General features: G+C 37.7%; 2 protein-coding genes across 2 annotated transcripts in view; both read left to right on the plus strand.

Annotated features, from left to right (window-relative positions):
- The first annotated feature begins 187 nt into the window (after positions 1-187).
- On the plus strand, positions 188-8,826 carry mrs2 (magnesium transporter MRS2). Its single transcript, XM_081389232.1, has 10 exons — positions 188-862; positions 1,133-1,169; positions 1,462-1,574; positions 2,763-2,936; positions 4,603-4,733; positions 5,448-5,564; positions 5,722-5,874; positions 7,580-7,697; positions 8,206-8,319; positions 8,416-8,826. The coding sequence occupies exons 1-10, from the start codon at positions 581-583 to the stop codon at positions 8,485-8,487; spliced, it is 1,311 nt and encodes a 436-aa protein (XP_081245358.1). The 5' UTR covers positions 188-580; the 3' UTR covers positions 8,488-8,826.
- A 1,596-nt stretch (positions 8,827-10,422) lies between these two features.
- LOC308704726 (syndecan-2-A-like) overlaps positions 10,423-20,224 on the plus strand; it is a 29,636-nt gene continuing 19,834 nt past the window's right edge. Inside the window, exon 1 of the mRNA XM_081389235.1 lies at positions 10,423-10,712. Coding sequence (XP_081245361.1) covers positions 10,653-10,712 — 60 coding nt within the window. The 5' untranslated portion in view covers positions 10,423-10,652. The remainder of the gene's footprint in view (positions 10,713-20,224) is intronic.

Below are 20,224 nucleotides of genomic sequence, written 5' to 3' on the forward strand. Positions count from 1 at the left end.
TCTGGTTACCAATAGTCTTTAAAATATATTATTTTGTGTTCAACAGAACAAAGAAACTCATACAATTTTGGATCAACATAAGGGTGAGTAAATGATGACAGAATTTTTATTTTCTGGTGAACTATCTCTTTAACGGCTTCGTGCGTGACGTCACCACACATAACTGCCGCCCATTGGGAGCGACAGCGAGCGCGTGCTGTACGCATGCCTCACGTCATCAACAGTTTCCGAAAACATGCCGTTCAGCCACTGTTGATAAAGTCAGCAACTCGCTGAACTTTTCCTGCACTTATGTGCTCGTATACCAAATACATTACGAGCTAATAGTAAAGCGGAGATACCTGCGGTTGCGAGTTTGCAGGACAGCTAAATACATCACACCGGGAGGGTTCTTTCTTCCTTCATTTTTATAACCGGGATTTCGGAGATGGTGTTCTTTACTTTGACAACTAATACATAATAGCAACATAATCGGGTTTCAATGGAGTTATAGTAAGGCCAAAGCTAGTGTGTCATATCGCACAGTAACCTCACCTGTGTGTCGGGGTAAAATGGACTTTTAACTCAAGCGTTTTAAAATATGGAGCCATGTTTGCGGTCTGTGTGTCGAGAGAGTCTGAGAAAAGTGTCGATGAAATGCTGGACATGGAGACCCGTGAAGTGCTCGAGATCATCTTTCAGACGCCCTCTTACAGCAGCGTGTGGACGGACACACCACAGCACTCTTCTGCTGAGAGCTCAGGGACCCTGTGGCACAGCACGAGGAACACATTTACTTCTGTTGCCAGACTTCTCCTGTCGCCAAAGAGCCACAGACGCGTCCCAGGCAGCCCTGTCTAGCGTTGCTCCAGTGTTTGTTGTGGTACGCCAAACATTTAGCATCTTTTAGTGTTAATCACACACTGTATCCCTCCGTTTCACAGACGAGGCTTAAGCTAGTTCCAGACTAAAATGCATGTTTGAGCTGAAAGTAACTTGCTCTGACACATCTTAAAATACGTCAGTGACAATGCTATAAGAGCCTGAACTAAGGCCTTATCCTGGCTTAATCTAAGCCCTGTCTGTGAAACCGGGCCGTCATGATTAGAAGGTCATTCACTCACCTTTACTAATTTGCGTTCTCATTCAACAGATGAAATTTGAGCGTGATGGGAATGTGACATCATTTGGTGAGTGGGATGCTTTTCACAAACTTACTGTATGTTCCAGATTTTGGTATGATGTTAGTTCCTTTTCATTTGACCCAAGAAATGTTAATTATTATAAGTTATATTTTTAAATTATATTTATAACAGAATATTTTATGTTAAATTGTGTATTTTGTAATTTGGTTTATCAACCCTGTTTGAATGAGAGAGATAGAGAGAGAGCATCCTCCTGTCTTTATTTTGTTCATTAGTGTTTTATGGCCAAATATTTGAAATTTTTATCGATGGATCTGGCTCTTATTCTGTTCTCTAGAAAAGAAGAAGACTGAGTTGTATCAGGAGCTTAGTTTGCAGGCGAGAGATCTGAGATTCCAGCACTTAACAAGTATTACGGCCCGGAACAATGCCATCATCATACGCATGGAGGTATCGACACACGTCATCGCACTCGCAGCTTCTGAAGATTGTTTCATAAACATAAAAGATGATCTTTATCTTATACTTAAAGGGATACTTCACCTCTGGGAAGATGAATGTGTATTTAAAATAGGTCATTTAAGTAGAAGAAATGTGGAGAAATTTTTGAATTTGGAGCTTTCTAGACTGAGAAAAGCCAGAAAATGTATTTTTGGCTTATGTGGATGAAAGACAACAATTCCCAGAATGCACTTGCTTCGCTGCCTTAGGAGGCCACGCCTACCGGTAAGAGAGCACAGTTGAAAACAACAAGGCTAGCCTAAGTAAGTGATGAGTTTGCCAGGGATTTAGAGACCCAAAATGTCCGGGATTCGGCTTTTGCGTTCTACAGTCACCATTCATCATGTTTACTGTGGCGAGCAGGACGAGGCTGACGGCCGCGGGAGAACAGCGCGAGGCCGGTGGCTTCATTACTGAGACGCGCCGGGTCTCGCATCTCTCACGGAGGAGCGGGAATTTTCTTAGCAATGTTAAAACGCACATCAACCGATCACTTGTTTAGTGTTCATGTAAACACTACAGTCAGATTCACCGATCGGAATTAATTCAGTTAGATTGAAACGAGAGGTGTGCATGTAAACAATGAATGGCGACAGCAGAACGCAAAAGCCGAATCCCGGACATTTTTAACAGTCTCGCCCGCCGGACAAGTCCGGGAAAAGGAAGATGGTAACCCCTACTTACTCAGCTTTCTCCTATTATTCAGCTTTCTCCACAGAACAAGAGCCTGCTAGCTTAGCTTCCAAAGAAAGACGGCTGACACTGTGTACATTCTGTGAGTGAGATCCCTCCCTCTATGGGCGGGCTGAAAACATGCGGAACAACGCCATCTACTGGCTGTAGTCTTTAGCCTCCGATGACGCAAAATGACGATTTTTGCGTCATCGGAGGATTTTTTCCAGACAAAAAATACATAAATCTCTCCTCTCAGGGGGATATGAGGGGGGAAAGCATGGTAATTCGAAAATACTACAGGTTTTCTACTAATACAAAGCTTAATGCTAAATCCTGAAGTAACCCTTTAATACCAAATACAATAAATATTCTAAAGATGAAAACTCATTTGTCTGTGGAAATTGAATATTTATTTTTTTGAAGTATAAAAAGTTTTTTTTCTCCTTTTTTTTTTATGTGTAGTCCATGAAGGCAGTGGTCACCCCGGAGTGTTTGCTGGTGCTGGATTTCCGTGGTCTTGGCCTGGAGAAATGGCTAGTGTTAGAACTTGGGCCACAGTTGGCGGGAGATGGAAATTTGGCTACTTACTCCCTGCCCTTTGAGTTCAGAGCTCTGGAAGCCATTCTACAACACAGGGTGAGTGTTTAAATTTTTTTTTAATAAATAAATAAATAACAATAACAATAACAACATGGTAATACACTACCGTTCAAAATTTGGGCTCAATAAGGTTTAAAAAAAGAAGAAAGAAATCAATACTTTTATTCAGCAAGGATGAGTTAAATTGATCAAAAGGTACAGTAAATATGTTCAATATTTTACAAAATATTTCTTTTTCAAATAAATGCTGTTATTTTTAACTTTGTTTATCTAAGAATTCTGTAAAAAAACACTGTTTGCACAAAACAATCAAAACAATAACAACATGGTAATACACTACCGTTCAAAATTTGGGCTCAATAAGGTTTAAAAAAAGAAGAAAGAAATCAATACTTTTATTCTGCAAGGATGAGTTAAATTGATCAAAAGGTACAGTAAATATATTCAATATTTTACAAAATATTTCTTTTTCAAATAAATGCTGTTCTTTTTAACTTTGTTTATCTAAGAATTCTGTAAAAAAACACTGTTTGCACAAAACAATCTGTTTTCAATACTGTTAATAATGATTCACTAAATTACAATATTAGACTGATTTCTGAAGGATTGTGTGACCGAAGTAATGGCAGCAAAAAAAAAAAAAAAAAAAAAATCAGCTTTTTTTTATTATTAAATGTGAAAATATATTGAAATGAAAATCAGTTATATTATGTGTAAAAAAAATTCACAATATTATAGTTTTTACTGTATTTTTGATCAAATAAATGCAGCTTTGGTGAGTGTAATTGACTTTTTAAAAAAAGCATAAAAAATATTGTGATCATAATCTATGTATCATAAAATATATAGAGTTGGTAAGTCCCGCCCCTTCCGTAAAACCCCAAGTGGACCTCTAGGTTGAAAAATCGTCAATGCAAGTGAATGGGAGAAAATAATTATTTTCTGGTCCTGTTTGAATTGTGCCATGAACATATGTTGTCTGTGAATTTTTTATATAATTTTTCATGTTACGAGTTTGACAGTATATGGTATGATTCTTCGGCTAGCAGTTGTGGAAAAGACATGACGAGAAAGACTATATGTCGCCTATGTGACGTCACCCCATAAAGTTGACTTACCCGTGGTTTTCGCCAACCTCAACGATTTTGTCCTCTCCCTGAAAGAAGGCGGTGAAGTGCACCAAAGACACAGCCATGTTTAGCGGGATCCGTGAGCTAGTGTCCGTGTGCGAGTGGTGGTGGTGACGTTTCAAACGCGTCGAAAGCAGCGAAGAGTTGTAGTCCACAAAGTGCTCTCACACAAAGTCTAACCGTATCAAACTTCTACCCGCTAAATTGTAGCATTCTTTACACGAAAAAATATATAAAAAATTCACAGACAACATATGTTCACATTCATGGCACAATTCAAACGGGACCAGAAAATAATTATTTTCTCCCATTCACTTGCATTGACGATTTTTCAACCTAGAGGTCCAGTGGGGTTAGCGGAAGGGGCGGGACTTACCAGCTCTACATGACTGAGTTTGTTAGTGGTATTTGGGGATCATCATGGCTAGTGTGGAGTTGTTTCGTGCCGCAGTCTGATCTTTGTCTATGTTTTTGTTCTTGGTCTCTGTGTCTACTTGATTATTTGTCCATGTTTGTATGTGTAATCATGTGTTGTTGCATGTTTATATGGGTAAGCATGTGTTTTGGCACAGGTGAATTTGCTGCAGATGCGACTGAATGAAGTTCAGCCTCAGGTTCTGGATTGTCTGGAGTCGTTGGTCGACCCAAAGCTCCTCTCTGCCGACCGAAGCAAACTCCATTTGCTCCTGCTTAATAGCAAGAGGTGAGTTCATTAACTTCATTAAAAAGCTGCTCTAAAAGCCTTTCCCTAGCCATGTTGTTGTTTAGAACATTTTGTTCCCAAGTGCAAGAGGCATTTAACTACACAATTAAGAACCTTACTTTCTTATTAGCTAATCTTAATGAAAGATCGCTAGTACATAATATGAAGGGGTAATTGCTATTAAGCTTATCCAGAGTTCTAAAATGATTGTTTTGTTGTGTTTTTCTTGTGTTAATTAGGGATGAGTCAGGATAGTCGACTCGACCGTATAACAGCTGATTAGGTTGTTAGTAATGTCCCCTAGTGAGTTTATCTAGTTTTTCTTTTACTATTTTTGTGGTGGTGATTCGAAGGAGAATGCTTGCTGTGTTTGCGCTTAAGTCTTTGATAGTTTTTGTGGTATTTGTGGCTTCCAAGTTGTCTTGTCAGTTTTGAAAATATGTAGTTTTGCTCATCACTAGGGTTAATAAAAAGATATTGAACAGTCTCTGATAGTATCTAAATAGGGCTGCCCGATGTTGGGAAAAAATGGCATGGCGAAATTGAGTTTTTCTGTGATGAATATTCTCACATCTCATTATTATTAGATTATATGTTCTCTGTGTGGTAGAAAATGATTTTAAAGTCATTTCTTTTAGAGTGGAATCTTTGAAGTAGCATGATCTATCATTTTCTTTGAGAGAAAAAAAAAACAGGCTTTTTATCTCCCTGCAGCCTTTCAGAGCTAGAGACGGACATTAGAATGTTTAAAGAGAGTCTGCTAAAAATCCTGGATGAGGATGAACTGATAGATGAACTCTGTGTCACCAAGTGGAGCGACCCGCAAGTGTTGTAGGTGACACATCACAGAATTCAACTTCATAGCAACACATTTACATGTACACAAATATTCTTGGTGTCAGTGTAAATATCTGATAATTGTTGTGTGGGTCTTTTATCTGCTGGTGTGCCTGTGTTTGTATGTGGGTATGTGTTCACATGGAGCCAGTGAGGAGAGTAGTCTGGGTATAGATCACGCTGAAGAGATGGAGTTACTGCTGGAGAATTACTTCATGCAAGCAGAGGAGCTTGGTAACAAAGCCAGAGAGCTGAAGGACCTCATCGATGACTCTGAAAGCGTCATCTTCATTAACCTGGATAGGTACGCCAGCGGCAACCACATCTTCTATAACGCCATTTTTGACTGCTCTAGGGCTGTACCTCATGATGCAATACACATCAAGAGACTGTGCATATGTCACAGTCGGAGCGTGTGAGCGAAGCGGGGATATTTCTAAGGATTCCGCTCCTCTAGCTCATCCCAGAATGCTCTTTCTGATATGCTGGTTCGAGAATATGTGAAATTTTTCAATAGGTACATGGTTATGGAGTTCAAATATTGTTTTTATGAAGTTATACCGTATACATAGCCTAAATGCACAGTAAACATCAAAGTTAAGAACGAAGAAGTAGAGGATATTGAAAGGGAGTGTGGAGAAACTGAGTTAGCAAAGATTAAAGCAACACTAAGTAGCATTTTAAACCTTAAAATAATGTTTCCAAAATCGTATCAGTGGTTCATCAAGTCGATAACAGGGTGAAAGGTACTTCTGGATTCGCTTTGCAGCCCTATATCTGCTATAACCACACTATGCAAGTTTGCCAAACCGGGTCGCGTTTCTGTAGTTCGAATGAGACGTATTTGGCGTTTCTAATGTCGCAATACATCATACTTTCATGAAATCATGCAACATACTCTACCTTGTCTGTGGACATTGTTCATTCAAAGCCGGTGCTGGATAAACAGCGAGTGTGCGACGGTAGGCTGCGGGCGGCAAAATTGTTCACGACAGCGGTAATGGACAATTCCGCTTCTAACCTGTAGGGCGACCAAAGAGGAAAAGTTCCTTGTTGCTTTAATTGTGTGATATAGCCTACTAACAGCGAAGTTCTTTTTCGTTTTTTGAAAAAGAAGTTTGAAATACCAAACTCCCCAACACCATTCACACAGATGCGAGTGCCATTTAGACGAATATGTAAATATGTGCTGTGCATTTTCCTCTCAATAACAAAATAAACGTACAACAAAAATGACAGCAGTGAGAAAACAGCAGTTAAGAAAGCATCTGATCATAGTGGTGTGAATGTGTTTGTGCAATTCGACACTATCCAGTCATGTAACGTCAGGTTTATTTATATTTAATTTATAAAATAATGTTTTAAAGCCACAAATATCATAACTTTTATCTATAGGCCTACTGTAATTGAGACATTTAAAAAGACGTATAGTACAGAGAAATTTGGGGGGGGGGGGTACTTGTCTTCTTTCAGACTTGTAGAAAGTGCACATCCAGAATACGCATTTTAATGTTATTTTATTACACTTTATCTATTTGTGTCTGTAGATTTCATTACAATGCATGTCTTTTAAAGGCATTTTTCTTCCAGAAATCTCCCCTTCAGCAGCACTTACATGCTTTGTAAGGTTTGTCCAAATACCATTCACCTGATTCATATTACATTTTATCCCTAAAAACATGGTGAACATGTTTTTTCCCCAGCAGTGATAAAAAAAGATTTCCAAAATTACCTCTATAAAAACCTTTAACTGTAATACGTCATCAAAATGAAACAAGAATTTTGAACCTGGCTTCATCCAATATTAAAATTTCAGTTCTGAAGAATGTATGCAAATTATTGCCAGCTTAATTAGATAATGCATTCTTTGCATATTTAATTTTAACATTGAAAATTTGTAATACAAAACTTTTTTTTTAATGTACTGTGATTTATCAACTGGGGGAAGTATGGTGATATCGATTAGTTCCCATATTCACCTGCGTGGTCTTGCCTTAAATTGTCTTTAGCCATCGGAATGTCATGATGCGCCTGAACCTCCAGCTCACCATGGGAACCTTCTCCCTCTCCTTATTTGGTCTGATGGGTGTGGCTTTTGGAATGAATTTAGAATCTTCCTTTGAAGAGGTTGGTACCGCTTTTCTACAGTTTACCGTTTTATTACTGTGTACCGTTTTACTTCAGTGTTATAGCCAGCATTGTGTGCAGTGTTATCAATCTGACAGTCTCGCAGACTGACGGCAGAAGCTCTGAACTCCATAACAGCTTTCATTGACCAAGGACTGCCAAGAGGCTGTATAACTGACATATAAAGCAACCAGTCGTGTGAAAATGTAAAGTCGATGTCCCTACATTAAACTCTTGGACACTTTTTAAAGAGTCTATACCGCAGACTTCACATATTTAACATACTTTTGAAAGTCCAGTATTTTATAGATCCTTGTAAGCACTCATTGTCAGTTGTCAACACACCGGCTTAGTTTAAAGAATGTCTAACAGTTTCCCGGAAATACTGTAGAATTCAACCAATCAGATGACGCTTTAAACTCCCGAAGTCTTTCCAACAGACTGAGAGTATCTGTCTGACTGAGAACATGTTGTTTATCGACCCACACTGATTTGTGTGTGTGTGTAGGACCCACGTGTGTTTTGGTTAGTGACCGGGTTCATGTTCCTGGGCAGTGGACTAATCTGGAGAAGACTTCTCTCTTTTCTGGGCCGACACTTAGAGACCAGCTCTCCGCCTCCTGTGCGTAATACAATACTCCATGTGTACTTTGCAACAGCTCTACAACTTTATAGTGATGATTGTAACTTTTTTTTTTTTTTTTTTGTCTTTTGACAGATTCCCCCTGTTTGGAGGAAAAACCATATTGGCACCTTAAAAGGAACAGACGTTAAACCTGGAATTAGATGATAGTGTGACTCTAGTATCTCCGAATGATGCTGTATTTTTCACCCTGCACACCTCAGTCTAATTTAAAATCACATTTAACCATTCAGGTCCTATGTGGTATCATGTTGACAGTTTTTATCTTGCTACGTGACATTTGTCTTGCAGTATATTTTGGTATAATCCCACTATTTATTGTTGTGAATATTTTAATGACATAATGATCCGATATCTTTTATTGACTGTAAAGTGTCTGACATACTTTCAAAGAGCAAAATTATCTGCCACTAACTCAGATTCCCTCGTTACCCTTTAAAAAACAGATGTTTATGAATATATGTTTAATAAAACATTAAAAACTTGTATTTGTTGTGTTCTTTATTTTAGGGATTTAGAATAAAAAATCTGATGTTTTTGCAGCACTAAAGCACTCGTGTATACATTATTCAAAGTTTGATTTTTAATTAAAATGCTCTGAACCTCTATTTGCATAAAAGCGCTCAATAAAAGTAGTGTGTAATGCACTAAGTGTGCTTGTATTTTGTGTGCTTATATCGAGCAGAACAGCAGGGGGAGACAAACTCCCACTCAGAAAATATTCACTCAGATAGGTTGTATGTCCCAGAAGGTGATATTACGGACATTATCTTTCATATAATGAAAACTGAAAATAATACAATGTACAGTAAAAGATTAAACGTGTTTTAAAAGGATTTTATTACATTTTCTTAAAAATAACCAATGTTGGGTAAGTTACTCTAAAAAGTCATGAATTAGCTACAAGCTAATTTTATCTTATAGGCTACTTTACTAATTACTAAAGTATCGCATTACTTATTATAAATGATGTTCTAATTCCCACATTAACCTTGACCAGTTGTAAAATACAAGGATAGATATGAAACTTGCGTACGGCTGTTACCGGAATCCAGAGATTATAGTTTATAAAGTTATAAATATGGATCTTTTTCTTACAAAAGCGCATCGCTTCACTGAAGAAGGCATTTATTAACCACCTGGAGCCGTATGGATTGCTTTTATGATGGATGGATGTGCTTTTTTGGGCTTCAAAATCTAAGTTACTTTTCGCTCCCATTATAAAGTTTGGAAGAGCCGTGATATTTTAATATCTCATAACTCAATAACTATCAATAACTCAATAACTATATCAATAACTCATTGTGTTTGGCTGAAAGATAAAGTCATATACACCTGGCTTGAGGGCGAGTAAATTATGGGACAATTTTCATTTTTGTGTGTACTAATTTACATCACAAGTAACTATTAAATTACAGAAAATTAAGAGTAATCACTTTTAACTTAAAGTAATTAATGACTTAATAATGCATTACTTACACCCAGAAATGACGATGATTAAACAACAACCATAGTTTGAGCTAAAATACAATAGGACTGTTATTGTTACTACTCTGTAAAACATAACTAATTTAGGATCTCTTAAGAAGATTTCAGAATCTTTGCCATTTTGTATCTTTGTTAATGACATTAGTGGCTGATTACCATGTGATTACAGCAACAGCTGTTACAAGCAAATAAACTAAACAATATTAACTATGATAAGCAGTACATTTTATTAAACTTGTAGCACTGCCTGTAATGGCTTTGTAATTGAAATTTTGATTGACAGTACATCATTTATGTAAGATGTTAGATGGTTTCTAGTTGTTTTAAAGCAGTGGGCCGGGGCTCACTAGGGGGCACAGCAAATTTTCCAATATCGAAGCTGTTCATTTTGCTGGAGTCTGTCTATCCCATTGAGTGAGCTGCACACAGGCACGTTTACTGCCGGAAATTACGACAAAATGATGTTCAGACATGTCAGTCTGGTCCAAGTCCTATTAATCAAGTGTGACGCAAAAATCCTTCCCCGTCTAACATACCCCCCCCCCCCCTCTCTCTCTCTCTCTCTCTCTCTCTCTCCCTCCCTCGCAGCCTCACATGGACCCGAGACATCAACATCGCATCAACACTCTCTCAATAGTTCCCGTTTGGAAAGGCAAAAGAGAAGTTTGATCAGGTGGATCAAAACGCCAAACATCTCTCGAAAAGGATCTTGCGTTTGTGTTTTAGGTGAAACTGTAAAAGAGACCGAAGAGAGAAGCTGGTTTAAGGAGCGCAGACGAGTGCCATCCACGAATTCTTTCCGAAAGACTTCTTTAAGGGGAATAATGAGGAACATTTGGATATTCCTGACACTTTCAGCAGCTGTCTTCTTGTCCAGCGACAAGGTGAGTTTGAGCCGAGTTCATGTTGTTTTGTGCGCCGATCTACTATTTGATGCTGTAGCCTACATTCTTCCTATGTGACATATAATGATAAACATATTGTGTGGAGTTGTTACGACAGACATAATGCATTATGTTGCTTATTTTATACTGTTTAATTGATTCTTAACATGCATCTTTTGCTTCAGAAAAAGTGTCAACTTGGTCTTGGGAAACCTGTAAAGCCCATCTTGATCATATTATGAGATTGTTGTAACACCAGCATGATGATGTTATGTAGTAGATATTAACGTGATAATGCTCATCCTTTTACACAGATGTCCAAACTTCTAAAAAATAATAAAAATAAAACAATCTTAAAGAGATCCCTGAGAAAGTTAGGCTACAGAGTACTCTAATGACAATTGCATTTCGATCTCAGAAGAGTCACTCGAACACTCTTAAAAATAAAGGTTCTTTATTGGCTTTGATGGTTCCATGAAGAACCTTTAACGTTCATGGAATCTTTTCATTCCACAAAAGGTGGAAAAGGGTTCTTAAGATTTTTTTAAATGTTCTTCACATTAAGAAAAAAATAAACTTTTTAGAACTGTTGACTGAAAGGTTCTTTGGGGGAACCAAAAATGGTTCTTCTATGGCATCGCTGTCAAAAACCCTTTTTGGAACCTTTATATTTAAAAGTGAAGTTCAATGTCACTATGTATTGGTCTTCTGGAGCTCATATTCAGTGTCTCACTGAGACAACCAGCAAATGAACCCTAATCTCCTCCTGAGAGAACTTAATTTCTCAGCCAGTTTTACTCTAGAAATCCAGTTGAGTCGACTTATTTCAGTTCTGAAACTGAAAACCACTGTGTGTCGCAAATCAAATTCAGATTAGTCTTGGTTCAGTTTCAGAGCTTTGAGCCATTGACGAGAACAATGGGATTTGGTTTATGGGAAGAATTTAAATTCCTGCTTATCAGGGATTGTTCCTCACTGTACAAAATAATATGATCAATAAGTTATGACAACATATGTTTTTACATTGCTTTAACTCATCAAATTAAGTTAAGCGGTTTTCAACTTTTTTTATAAGTTCAACCAGATTCAACTCATGTGATTTAAGTTGAAATGACTTAAATATCCAAGTTGACTGTACTTAGAAATTTAAGGCGGCAACTTTTTTTTATTCTGTGTGCGAACTAGACTGCAAAGCAACGAACGCAGCACATCGATTCCCAATAGCAACACTGCTTTCAAAGTGCTGTCAAGCAAATTTGCAGGTTGCTTCAGGGCGCAGATCTGTATGTGTTAATTACCTTTAGCTTTCAACTGTGATGAAGCCCATTACAAAGAAGCAATAAAATCAAGCCACCGCAGTGTAATTTTACTGGAAGATGTTTGGAATTGTTGAAAGCTTTTGCACAGTTGTTCTAATACCCTGTTTATTGATTTGTTGTGTGAGTGAAGCAACTGCCCTCGTGTTTTCAGAACGTCCTGAAATAAGGTCTTTTTCCCTATCCTTTATTAACCTTGGCAATGAGTTTACTCTTCAGTTTGACCCTGAGATCCAACAAGTTGCACCACATCTACAGTTTTATCAGTGCTAATCATTCATAGTGAGTAAATAGTCTGTTCAGCCTTATTTAAGTATTAGCCAATCTGTTTCAAAAGATGAAATTTTATTTCAACATTATATCTATAGAGGGAATGAATGGAATATTAATGCTGTACTTGTAACACTAACATGTTTTCAAAATCAGAAGTTTATATATTCCATGATTCTTAGAACTAATGAAATTAATATGAAAATGACAATAAGTGGTTCCCCATTGGTTTTCATTCCTTGTTTCATTTCTTTTCATGCCGTTTCGAACGTATTTCAGGTTTCAATTCCTCAACAGTGAGGATTCTCATAATGTGGAGCCTTGAGTCCTCATAGCCTGATCCAAAGCCACAACTGTATGGTCTAACTTTGAAACAGCCAAAATGTAATTGCATAACTGCTGAATTCAACCAATTACCATTAAATTAAAGGGGGTGAAAAACAAGAAAAAAAAACCAGCTGCCTCTTGGATAAATAGCACCATGTAACATTTTACTGTTAGGGACTAACTGTTGGTAACAGATTATTACGACCTTTCTTATTGTGCCGTTCCACAAAATAATGTCAGCGTAATATGATGTAACCAAACATAAACTGTACCCATTGCCAAGACAACATGTTATGACAGATGCATGACTGTGCTGACACCTCATTCATGGGCGTAAACACAGACTCCCACTCTGAACACCTGTGTGTGCTTCTAGTAATGCCAGTATCTGAACAATATTTGTGTGCTGACTGCATATATACAACCTCAGGCAGAGGAAGTCATGAAACAGGGATGTTGTCAGACAGTTTATCTGTGTGTGTAACACAGAATGGAAACTAATAGCTTTGAATTTCTGTTACCAACAGTTCCCCTCAATTAGCTTAGCAAATGGAATCTATCTATCTATCTATCTATCTATCTATCTATCTATCTATCTATCTATCTATCTATCTATCTATCTATCTATCTATCTATCTATCTATCTATCTATCTATCTATCTATCTATCTATCTATCTATCTATCTATCTATCTATCTATCTATTCACCCACTTCTGTCTCTGTCTGGATGAATGGACATTTTGTCTGTGTCATTCATGTTGGCCAACCTTGTTCATTCACTTTTAGTGTGAATCCTGCAACAGGAAGTCATAAAACATGAGAAAGAAAGAGAGATAGAGAGTTGGAAACTTTGTGCAGAGGTGGTAGTCTGAGTGAAAGTGTGAATAACACGTACCAGTTAGACCCCACAGTGCAAACCACTAAAGAACTATTAATATACCTAAGAGAAGTCAGTTTACAGTTTTCACCAGCATTGTGGCCGCTTTGATTTAGGCTAATCTTAACTATAGGGAATTTCCTTCACTTTTAAGTGGAAAATGTCTGCAATGAGGGTACACAAAAGCTGCAGTAGACGATAATTGCACTTTTTGGTACAATATTCTATCACAATGTCATGATATATTAAAGCACGAGGGAAAATTACTTATGAAAATGAGCCAACAGTCCAAGTGTTGTTTATCCATACTGAAGACCAATTTAGCATCTGAAAAGAGCAGTGTGTCTGCCAGAGGCATGTGGTATTCTCATCTGTTGTGGGGGTGCTTTCGGAAACACATCTGTATTTACAGTGTACAGACTTTTTTTTTTTTTTTTTTTTTTGCGAAAGAGAAACGTAACACTGGGTATATTTGCTTCCTGTCCATGTCTGTCCACAGTTTTATGTGGGTTCCACTCTCATTAAAACAGCTCTAAATCTGGAGCGTTGTCATTGTCAATCAGTGTTGTGTAGGTCTGTTTAGTTTGCAATCTTTAAGCTGTCTGTCAATCTGTCCAGATGAAGGTGAATGTTTTTGTCATAGCTCATCTGGGAGGATATAGTCCTGAAGTGATTAATGGTTCCTTAGGTGTTTCTCTCCATGGCATGCCAGTGTGTTGACATAGCAGATCCTGCATACCGCAGACAGATTAACCCGCTGTCTGCAGGTCTTTGGAGGAATGCGTCGACGTGAGAGTCCCTAGCCCTGTGTAAATCCCATAGATGGATGTGCCTCTGTTGTCCAGAATACAGAAACATCTATGCCAGATGTTTTATGTACAAGATGCAGATGTTCCCGTGCTCTCTCTGTGGGAGTAGCTTGTGTTATGGAATACTAGCAGCGAAAGCTGTAAACAGAGGAAGTGTGGGAACAGCTGGGTTATGGGGCATTTACCCATTTGCTTATGAATCCTGAGTACTTTTTGTGCTGAATTGTATTATGTAATCAAAATGCATAATTATAACTTGTCAATGACAAAGAAGAGTGTCCATGACAAATAAAAGGACAAAAATAGGCAGAAAGTTCTTAAAAATATGCTCATGTTTGTTTCATATGATTTGGAAAAAGTTTTCGAACTTTAACAACTTTAAGATTAATGACTCTAAATCTGTCATTATATATATATGATTTCTCTTTTATTTACAGAGATATCTTGCTTATATTCATGTAGAGTATATCCCTATAAATAACAAATCTCTTATTTACACAGAGGATTCATTAAAATCTGTCCCTCTAGATTGCCAGCTACACCGTTAATGAGCACCGCTGTGAAAATACATAAAACATCAAACATTTGCAACCCATTTCACTTCTGTTATGTTTTTCTGAGTAAAACCACAAATTAAAAAAATGTAAGATTTGTAGATTTTATTGGATTGTCAAGTCAAGTCAAGTCTCCTTCATAGCACTTTTTACAATTGTTTCAGACAGCTTTACAGTGATAATTGGAAATGAATGCAACAAAGATTGTTTTGGTTGCACAGCAGCTCGAGAAGAAAATTTTCATTTTCCAGCTTCAGTACGTTTTTAATTGATTCATTTCCGTTGTAGCCTAAATATCATTAGTTATTAACTCAGGCGACGCTTACACGACCGTTTTCAACTGAAAGCAGAAAACTTTTAATGCGTTCTGGCCGTTCATTTACTCGACACTGTCGACAGTGGCGTTAACGCAAATTTTGAAGTAGGTTTCAAAGTGCACGTTTTTGAAAGCGATACCGTTATCATCTCCGTGTAAACTTCAAAAGCGTGAATCTGTGAAAACGGTGACACACATTCGTATTGCGTGTTTGAATGCGTATGTGCGCGGGCGCGTAGTCTTTCTTTACAAAGTGACATCGCCAATTACTTGTCTGGCATGCATAATACACTGTTTTTAGTCGTTTCCGCGGATCCGTGTGAACGGGAATCATTTTGATAACGTTTTCATCTGTGCAGAGGAAAACAATGTTTGTCGTGTTGATGAGGGCTTTACAGGGGATATTGACACGGTCTCTTCAGGGCTGCGTTGCTGTCGTGTCTAGGGCGAGGTCCTCGTCATCTGATCTGGATCCGGCTGAACCTCGGGATAAACAAAGAGACTAACATTAGCGTAGATGCCATTCTTCTTATGATCTAACAGTACACCGGGTGTTTTAGGAAGTGTTCCCGGTTCCGGCTGACCTAGTTTATGCAGCCATCATTTTACATGATTTGAATTATAGAAATTGATGATGTGTTATGTGTAGGCTATGCCAGGTTAAAGAGATGTGTTTTTAGTCTAGATTTAAACTGACTGAGTATGTCTGCTTCCAGAACAACATGGAAGACTGCTCTAGAGTTTAGGTGCTAAATAGGAAAAGGATCTAACTCCTGCAGTTGATTTTGATATCTAGGGTATGATCAGCCGTGCATTATTTTGAGATTGCAATAGACGTGAAGGATTATAATGCGTTAAGAGCTCGCTCAAGTCCTGGGGAGCTAAACCATTTAGTGCTTTGTAAGTAATTATCTTGAAAGTAATCTGGGGCCGAATTCACGAAAATCTTCTGAAGAAAGTTAAGAAAATTCGGTAACACTTTATTTGACAGTGTCCATGTACTTACCGTAGTAATAAGAGTAAATTATGCATAATTACATGCAACTAAACTTCAATTCCTAATCCTAATCTAACCCTATAATAAGTACATGTAGTTGCTTAATATTACTCAGTACTTAAAGGGTTAGTTCACCCAAAAATGAAAATTATGTCATTAATGACTCACCCTCATGTCGTTCCAAGCCCGTAAGACCTCCGTTCATCTTCGGAACACAGTTTAAGATATTTTAGATTTAGTCCGAGAGCTTTCTGTTCCTCCATTGAAAGTCAATGGACGGCATACTGTCCATGTCCAGAAAGGCAATAAAGACATCATCAAAGTAGTCCATGTGACATCAGTGGCTCAATCTTAAGTTTATCAAGCGACGAGAATACTTTTTGTGCGCAAAAAGTAAACAAAAATAACGACTTTATTCCACTATTCATTTCCTTCTCTCTGGGTCTCGAGCTATTTCACGTAGTGTAACTGCGTAGCGCGTCTGTGTTGTACGTCACACGTAGGCTCACTATAGGCCGACGCTGGTCATGTGTGATGCGTGTGACGTACATGGACTTCTTTGATGATGTCTGTATTGCCTTTCTGGACGTGAACAGTATGCCGTCCATTGACTTTCAATGGAGGAACAGAAAGCTCTCGGACTAAATCTAAAATATCTTAAACTGTGTTCCGAAGATGAACGGAGGTCTTACGGGCTTGGAACGACATGAGAGTGAGTCATTAATGACATAATTTTCATTTTTGGGTGAACTAACCCTTTAAATATATAATTACACTGTAACAATGACACCTTAAAATAAAGTGTAACCAGGTTTTTGGTAATGCAAAACATTCTTATCTTTTTTCTTACGTAAGAAAATAAGAAAATGGCAGTTAGGAAGAATTTTATTCTTAAGAATGTTTTGTGAATCCGGCCCCAGATCACTCATAATCTTTAGCTCCTGGGGGGACTTTGCGAAACATTTCAAATACGGCACAACCACAGAGTAAGTCTGAATTTGGTGGGGGGAATAAGCCGCCTGGGTTCCGTAATGTTTCGCAATCTCTTTTTTGCCTTTAGATTTGTTTTTGCTGAACCTTATTTAGCCAGATAGCACCCTGCAGACGGAGGGCATGACCAGGAAAGATGCCCCACGATAGTGAGGCTTTCATGTGGCCGACACATTTTATCAGAGTTTAAGCTGACATATCATATCTGGTTTTATTATGTATTTTTTTTCTCCATCTATCTCTCACTCCTCACCCTCTCTTTCCCTCCTCACTCCACTTTTATCTACCAAAGCAAAGCCTGTTTGGAATTTGAGGCATATTTTTAGAAACAAGCTTCTTTGATGGGCCAAGCATTTGACGTTTTATATTTTGAGGTGGATTTTTATGTGAAGTGATTTTACATTTCTAATATTCATTTGAGATTTTTCATAGCTTAAGAACCAGCAGACTGTCTTAGAGAAGACATTAGTTATAAAAATCCTTGAAACATAAATACCTTTGGGCGATGAAGTGTACATTTGGGACTAGAGTAAAACTAATCTGTCTCCTATTTTTCTTTGAATTTTACAGAAAACTTCTATATGTAATTTCCAGAATCCTCTACCCCAGTTTCCTAGGTTTTATGGAGATAATACTTTTCCCTTTTAGAAATGATGGAATGCCGAAAACAGTTTACAGTCTGCAAGATTCGTAAAAAAGTTTGTCTGATACTGACTGTGACTGTGCTATTTTGGAATAGCACAGAGAAAAGTCCACGAAAGACTCCACCAAAGTCTGCTCAGTTTTTAGAAGTAAGCAGTAAATATGAGCCTGGTTATCCTTCCAGAGGGAGCTGGTTTGGCCGGCCTCCAGCAGCACAGACGGAGGAACGCTGCTAAGAATGAGAGAGGCTCATGCCTCAGTTTTGTCTTTTTTGAAGGTTCTGATCAACTGCAAGATGTCAAGCTGTGTTGTTGCACCAAGTGAAGTTTTTCATTAAAACCTTGTACCTGTTAAAGGATCTTAAAATAAAATAAAAATATTAATTTACTCTTATACTCTGTCCTTTGAGGAACACAAAAAGAGAAGTGTAGTGAAGATAATGGAGGACTGGTACTGTTGAGCTTCCTGCACATATTTAAGCATAGATGCATGGCAGCAGTTATTGGAATGTTTTTAATTAAATGTGTAATGTGAGTGAATTATGACCTTTTTTTTTGTGCAGTGTTGTATTGTTTTATTCTATTCTCCAGATCTAATAATCTGTTCAAAAATACATTAACAATCCAATTCATACATACAGTGACACTTCTTGTTTGATGAACATAATCTCTGATTTAAAATTATTTTAGAATTTTTTGGGGGCACATAAGTTTAAAAATAGGGTAACCCTTTATTTTACAGTGTCGTAACAAATGTTACATGTACTTACCATAGTAATAACAGTCAATTATGCATAATTACATGCAAGTAACCCCTTAACCAAATCCTAATCCAACCCTAACCTTTAGTACTTGTAGTTATTTAGTACTTGTAGTTTAAATGTAGTTGCTTAATATTACTTAGCCCATATATATATATATATATATATATATATATGATTCGTAAAAAAGTTTATACGAATATATATATGGGCTTGGCCCATATATATATGGGCTTGGCCCATATATATATGGGCCAAGCCCAAAATGGCTATCACAAATTATCACAAATTGATCACAAATTATTGATCAGGAAATATAGCAACATTTCAGCAAATGCACTACTTAAAAAGACATTGCTCTCTCAGAAAAACATCCAAAACGAAATAAAGTTTTTGGCTGAATATGGGAAGTTGTGTGTGGAGTGATGCATCACAAAGAAATGGGTTGCATGGGGATGTTCCAGAGAAGTGTCTTCGAAAATCTGCTGAGAAATATTATAATAAATGCATCTTTAGCACAGTGAAGCAGGGAGGAAGAGACTGTGTCATTGTGCGGAGAGCCTTTTACAGTAGCTGCTGGTATTGGTGAGCTGCTTCACTGTGAAAAGTCATTTAATGCTTTGGAGTACAGGATAATATTGCAGAATGGCTTGCTTCCCATAAGTGAAAAGTTGTTATCTAAAGAGGAATGATCAGATGTTATTTTTCAACAAGACAATGCTCCTGCCCAAATTTCAAAGACAACCAAGAATTGGCTTGAGAACAAGTCCATCAGGCTCACAGTTTGGCCTCCAGATTTAAACTTGATAGTGAATATTAAACATTATTGAAGACAAGTAAACTTAGGTCTAACAGTAGTTTTCATGTATACAAATTTTTTATAAAATAAGCGAATGTAAAATAACTCTGCATAATCTTCAATGTATTAATTAAACATCTGTATTAATTAATCCTTATTAAAGTTACAAAAGTGAATCAGTCAAGAGCTGATTGATTTTTTCTTTGTCCTTAGTTGTTTAATTAACATAAAAAGCACATGCAGCAGTAGGTATATTAAGTCAAGTCAAGTCAAGTCACCTTCATTTATATAGCGCTTTTAAAGGGGTCATATAATGGTACATGCACTTTTACAAGTTGATTGCACTGAAATGTCTGTTGGCAGTGCCTGTACACAACCATCCTATCATGATAAAAATCCATCCAGTGGTTTTGTTTTAATCTCCTTATATGTTTGACCATTTCTGAAATCAAGCCGTTCGATATTGTGACGTCATAAGATCGTACGCCCCTCCCGCTATTGTGATTGACAGCCGTGTTTCAACACAAGACCCGCCCTGAGCAAGCTGTGACAGCCGTCGTCATAGTAGTCCACCATTGTTGATATGCTGGAGTAGAATGGCGTCTAAGCGATTGTGGTGTTCTGTTCTTAGATGTAATAAGGAACACAGCAGTCATTTGGATGTTCCTAAATCCGAGCCGTTGAAGAAGCAGTGGCTGAGTTTTGTTTTTGAAGCGATATGCCCAAAGGATTGACGCGGGGATTCCCTCACAGGGATTCCCCACGATCGTCTGTGCTTTCATGTTTGCGCGAATCATTTCACACCAGACAGCTTCACAAACGAGAAAAAACGGATCGGTACCAACGTGTTCCTG

This window comes from Scardinius erythrophthalmus, assembly GCF_964197995.2.
Source record: "Scardinius erythrophthalmus genome assembly, chromosome: 16".
In the NCBI taxonomy this organism is placed as follows: Eukaryota; Metazoa; Chordata; class Actinopteri; order Cypriniformes; family Leuciscidae; genus Scardinius; species Scardinius erythrophthalmus.